The 6,566-nt window shown below is 41.5% G+C and overlaps 1 protein-coding gene across 1 annotated transcript; it reads left to right on the forward strand.

Moving 5' to 3' along the window:
- Nucleotides 1-4,867: 4,867 nt before the first annotated feature.
- LOC126082115 (olfactory receptor 2F1-like) lies at nt 4,868-6,566 on the forward strand. The gene is made up of 2 exons (XM_049894567.1): nt 4,868-4,893; nt 5,975-6,566. The coding sequence occupies exons 1-2, from the start codon at nt 4,868-4,870 to the stop codon at nt 6,564-6,566; spliced, it is 618 nt and encodes a 205-aa protein (XP_049750524.1).

The following is a 6,566-nucleotide window of genomic DNA, read 5'->3' on the forward strand; positions in this document are numbered from 1 at the left end:
CAAACAGACCAGAAATGACAGGAATGAGGAGGTTAGCAGATGAATACTTTAAAATAGCTATTATAAAAAAAAAAAAAAAAAATTTTTTTTTTTTTTTATTATGAACATGCTTCATATGATCTAGGACATAAAGGAAAACATTAATATAATGAGAGAAATGGAATTTTTTAAAAGAGCCAAATAGAACTTCTAGAGATGAAACCCCACACATCTGTCAGTTTGTCATGCTGTGGGGGCTTGTGTGTTGTTGCGATGCTGGAAGCTATGCCGCCAGTATTCAAATACCAGCAGGGTTACCAGTGGAGGACAGGTTTCAGCTGAACTTCCAGAATAAGGAAGACTAGGAAGAAAGGACCCGGTGGTCTACTTCTGAAAAGAATTAGCCAGTGAAAACCTCATGAATAGCAGCAGAACACCATCTGATATAGTGCAGAAGATGAGCCCTTCAGGTTAGAAGGCACTCAAAATACGACTGGGGAAGGGTTGCCTTCTCAAGGTGGACTTGAATAGACCCCTCTAAAGTGTTGAAAAGCAAAGATGTCGCCTTGAGGACTAAGGTGCACCTGACCCAAGCCATGGTGTTTTCAATCACCTCATATGCATGCAAAAGCTGGACAATGAAGGAAGACCGAAGAGGAATTGACACCTTAGAATTGTGGTGCTGGCGAAGAATATTAACATACCATGGGCTGCCAAAAAAAAATGAACAAATCTGTCTTGGAAGAAGTACAACCAGAATTCTCCTTAGAAGCAAGGATGGCAAGGTTACGTCTCACATACTTTGGACATGTTATCGGGAGAGATCAGTCCCTGAAGAAGGGCATCATGCTTGGTAAAGCAGAGGGTCAACAAAAAAGAGGAAAATCCTCAAGGAGATGGATTGACACAGCGGTTGCAACAATGGGTTCAAGCATATTACCAATTGTGAGGATGGTGCAGGACAGGGCAGTGTTTCATTCTGTTGTGCATAGGGTCGCTATGAGTCAGAACCAACTTGATGGCACCTAACAACACCAACAACAGAGATGAAAAATGAAACATCTAAAAAGAAAATTAGATGGGATTAACAGCAGTTTAGACACTGCAGAAGAAAAGATCAGTGAACTTGAGTGTATAGCTATAGAATCCATCCAAAATAAAGCACAGAGAGAAAAAATACTGAAAAAAGAAGGAACAGAGACTAAGCCACTGGTGGGATAATATCAAACTGCCTAATGTATGTGTAATTATATTTCTAGAAGAACAGGAAGGGAGACAAAAATATTAAAAGAAATAATGGCTGAAACATTTCCAGATTTGACATATACACACCCACACATACTATCCAAGAACCTCAGCAAATCCCAAGCAGGATTAGCACACACATGCACACACACATAAACAAAAAACCCATCAAGGCAGATCATAACCACTGAAAATTAAGGATAAAAGAAGTCACATTATGCTTAGAGGAACATATTACGTTTAAAAATACTTTATGTTTAGATGGCAATTCTCATCAGAAACTATGCAAGCCAGAAGAAAATGAAATAACTTTAAAGAGCTAGAAGAAAAATAAAACTGTCAATTCTATAGAATATTCAAAAAAAAAAATATCCTTCAGAAATGAAGACAAGTAAAAGAAGAAAAAAGTGGACTTCAGCAGACCTACACTACAAAAAAATGTTCAAGGAATTCTTTAGGCCAAAGCAAAACACCAGAAATGGTAAATATATGGGTAACTATAAAAGACCCTTTTTTCTCATTTTATAATTTCTCTAAAAGATGATTGACTATTTGAAGCAAAAATAATAGCAATGTATTATGAGTTTCACTACATATGTAAAAATAAAGTATACAATAATGCAGAAAGTGGAAGAGAGGATGGAAATATACAGTTGTGAGTTTAGCCTATGTTGTCGCTATTTGCCATTGAGTTTGTTCCAACTCACAGTGACCCTGTGTACAACAGAACAAAACATTGCCTGGTCCTATGCTGTTTGAGCCCATTGTTGCAGCCATTGTGTCAATCCATCTTGTTGAGGGTCTTTCTCTTTTTCACTGACCCCTCTACCAAGTATGATGTCCTCCAGGGACTGGTCCCTATTGATAATATGTCCAAAGCACATGAGATCGAGTCTTGCCACCCTTGCTTCTAGGCAGCATTCTAGCTGTACTTCTCCCAAGACAGTTCGTGGTATAGTCAGCATTCTTCCCCAACACCACAATTCATCTTTGCTTTTCAACACTTTAAAGAGGTCTTTTGCAGCACCTTTGCCCAATCAAATAGGTCATTTGATTTTTCGACTGCTGCTTTCATGGGCATTGACTGTGGATCCAAGTAAAATGAAATCCTTGACATCTTCGATATTTTCTCTGTTTATCATGATGTTCCTTATTGGCCTAGTTGTGAGGATTTTTTATTTTATTTAGGCTATAGTGAAATGGTATAATATTATTTGAAGGTAGATTGTGATAAGTTAAAATGCATATTGTAAACACTAGAGAAATCACTTAAAAATATAAAGAGGTATAGCTAATAAATTAATAAGGTACATGAAATTAGATCTTAAAAATATTCAATTAATCCCAAAAGAAGCAGGAAAACAGGTCAAAGAGGAACAAAGAACAGATAAGACTAACAGAAAAAAAAAATAGTAAGATAGAAGATTTAAAACCAAATCTATAGATAACCACATTAAATGTAAATGATCTAAATCTACATCATCCAAGGAAAAGATTTTCTTGTCCTCCATTGGCCTAATGAGTTATTACCCTTTGGCTTCTTCAGCTATCTGGATGAGACAATGAATTTTAAAGAAACAAGTCCTCAATATGGTGTTTGTTCATCTATTCAGTCAACCAAATCTATATACCAATCTCTATCAAGAGCTTTTTTTTTTTTTTTTTTATCAAGAGCTAGAAAGATCCACCAAAAAAAAAAAAGAGAAAACACTCTCTCTGGCCTTGAAGAAGTGACAGTTGGTTTAGAGTCAGAAGAGGGAAGTCAAGAGCTGGGCTTGGAGGAAGGTTTTTCACAGTTCACTCCTGGCTATTAAGAAAGCAGAAAGTCCCTGTGGGTGGGCTCCGTGATCTCACTAGAACTATAGGTTGGGTGTTTCCCTTTTACAGATAAAACTGAAAAAGGTGAGCTGGTTGGTTACTGGACCTCAGACTACTGGCCTTTCCTAAGTACTCTTCAGCCTACCTCCTTACCTTACCTTGTAGCAGTCCAAAATCTCCCACTACCCCTGAGAAGCAGCATCTCAAACCCTAAATCTTCCCCAACATCCTCCTGCCAACCCAGCAATCATATCTGTCCTGTATTTCATTCTGTCATGATGCTTCCCCTACGAACTCCTCTGCTGCACTGTTCATGGCCAGTGTGGTGTAGCAGGCAGAACATGGGACTGTGGTCCTGAGATTTCCAATCCCCTCCCTCTCTGCTTTAACTGAGAGAAGGATCTTGAGCAAAACCCTTCTGCCCTTTGAGCCTCAGTTTCTTCATTTGTAAAATAATGAGGTTGAAATGATGACCCTTTTCACTTTTATTCTTTTCTGTTATTCTTGTTTTGCATTTTACTCCCTTCAGTGGTGTGAATTTCATTTGATGCTCTCAGCTCTCAGGCATCACACTTACGGACCAAAACTTGGTAACTTACAGTGCTGATGGGGAAATGAGCTCTGTTGGCATCCAGTGGCCTCCATGTGCAGGGCTCTGAGACTTAGCCTGTGGGTGTAGTGCCAATGTCAGTTTCTATTCTTAGCAATTTCTAGTGACACCTGGACTGAAGGAAGGAAGATGACCTCCTTCACCTGGTGTGCGGCCCAGCCCTGCTTCTCCCTGGTCCTTGGGAGCCAGAGCAGAGAACAGGAACCAGCCACTCCACCACCGCCCAGCTCAGCCCCATCTCCAAATTCTGGTTAGAAAGACTTGGGATGAATTGGTTTCATTTCTATTTCACTTAATCTTGTGGTCTGTCTCTCATTTCCTTAATACAAATCCTTTTCGTTTAGAAAATGCTCTGGCATTTATGAAGCACTTTTCATATATTATCTCATGTGATACTTACTTGTTCTTACCTGGTTGGGTTCAGGATATTCTAAAACATTGGTTTTGGTCCAGGCTAAGAAAACTAAGGCTAAGTGGACACTCAGAACACAAAAGGCAGGATATCCGGGAACGTTGTCCAGCTGTTCACAAAGTGATCAGAAGCAAATCATTTAAACACTCTTCAAATGATGACTAAAGAGTTTAGCCCAAATGATTTCTGAAGATCTTTCCTCCTCAAAGACACTCCTTCTAGGCTTACCTCAAAACATATTCTTATCTCAAAAACCATGTCTAGTGTCTTCAAAAATAACTTTAAAGAGGAAATGAAGCAGAAGGAAGACAGGGCTCAAAGACCCTGTGTGAGCCTCTGGATTCAGCCATGCCTGAATCCAGGCCCATCTCTGAATGTCACAGATTATCCAACCCAATACATGCCCTTTTTTAAATTTAAAAATAAAATAAAGTCAAAGGTTACCTCCAAAGCAGGGGCTCTCAAACTTGCCTTGGTGCTGTCACCCGCTGGGGAGGATTACAAGTTACATCTACTGATGTCTGGGCCCACCCTCAAGATTCTGACTTAATCATTCCCACGTGATTCCACTGTACAGCCAATGTCGAAAGCACTACTCTGGTGTCGACTACGGGTACTGTGGGAGGTTCACTGGCAACCCCTTTTCTCTGGAGTCTTTTCCTTTCCTCCCAAGCCTCCCCTAATAGGCATCCAATCGGAGTTTTCCACAGCCAGACTCTTTCCTGTGTCCATGTGGTCACTCCTTTCTCGGGTAACAACCACCTTCTCCCACCAGATTGCAGAGGCTCAAGGTAAATAGTGACATGGGGGATAGAGAGACTTACTACTAGTAACATACAAAGAAATAAAGACCATAAAATGTCTTTTAAAATGTCTCAGTAACTTCGTAGGTCCTTGGGTGTCACAAGTGGTTTGTGCTCAACTACTAAGCTAAAGGTTGGTGGTTTGAACCTACCCAGGAGCACCATGGAAGAAAGGCTTAGAGATCTGCTTCCATAAAGATTACAGCCAAAAAAAAAAAAAAATTAAACAAAGGACACTATGGAACAGTTCCATTCTGCAACACATGGCGTTGCCATGAGTCAGAATCAACTCAAAGGCAACAGGTTTTTTTTTTGTTGTTTATTTCATTTGGTTTTGTTTTTTTGATAGTGCATTTGTACTAGGGAACAAATGACATCTTAATCTCTTTATGGGGTTAAAGATCAGCAAAGTGAACATGGAAGTGTTCCAAGGGCCAACGAGTCTTTTCGGTGACAGAAGGGTTTACCTAGGATTTGAGTTACTCCCTCACTGACACCATCTGCGGGCTCCACCAGTTTTCAAATGTTGTCATTGCAAGTCACTGATGTGTATGTTCATCTTTTGTCAATCACTTACTTTAAATGCAAACAAATACCAGCATTTTGCCAAGGAAATAGCTCAATCTCAAGAAGTTGGGAAATAATTGTATTGATACAATGTTTGACAATGAGGCCCTGATTTCATCCACTCAGGACTAAGCCCAATTATCATCACTGTGCTAAGAAGCAAGTGAGTGATTTTCTCTGTCGTTGATCCAGCCTGGGTTATCCAGAAGCAAGGAGCCATGGCTCCAGCCTGAGCAGTTAAGGACAAGGTGGTCCCAGGACGCATCTCCTGCATCTTGGGATCTGGGGACAATCCTCGGGGATGCTTTTTCTAGCTTTTTTATTCATGCACCCAACCAAAGAAAAACAAAAATACTTATTGTGAAACGTTTGTTGGGAATCTATGCACAAGAAGATAAATCAGAAAAGATCTCTGACTCAAGTAGCTCACAGACTAGTAGAGAAAACACACAAATATGAAGAGTCCTACTTTAGTACTTCTTCAGTCCCAGAGTGTGAATTCTGATTCTGATTATGCTCCTGGAGCCCGCTTCCTCCCAGCAGCCTGGCCTGCCTGCTCCAAGAGGAGGGATACCTGACCTGGATGAGTGGCTTTGTCCTCATGGGCCTTTCCAGGGATTGGAAGCCCCAAGCTGGGCTCTTTGTCTTCTTTGGGGCCACCTACCAACTGACTCTGCTGGGTAACAAGCCCATCGTTCTCCTGATTGGGCTGAATGCACAGATCCACCTGCCCATGCACTCCTTCCTGGGCCACCTCTCTATTGTGGATATCTGCTATACCTCCGGCAGGGTCCTCCAGATGCTGGTGCACTTCCTCCAGGAAAAGAAGACCATCTCCTTTGCCCAGCGTGGGGCCCAGTTCCTCTTTTCCTTTGCCCTCGGGGGCACCGAGTTCCTGCTGCTGGCCGCCATGGCCTATGACCACTATGTGGCCATCTATGATTCCCTGTTGTACATAGCTCTGATGAGCCCAAGGCTCTGCATGGTGCTGGTGGCTGTGTGCTGCCTTGTGGGCCTGGCTAATTCTGCCACGGAGAAGGCTATCACTATGTTCCTGCCCACCTGCAGGCATGACGTGCCCAACCACATGGCCTGCATGGACACACAGAGAGCCAGGTGGCAAACTCGGTGA

This window comes from Elephas maximus, chromosome 8 (assembly GCF_024166365.1).
Source record: "Elephas maximus indicus isolate mEleMax1 chromosome 8, mEleMax1 primary haplotype, whole genome shotgun sequence".
NCBI lineage: Eukaryota > Metazoa > Chordata > Mammalia > Proboscidea > Elephantidae > Elephas > Elephas maximus.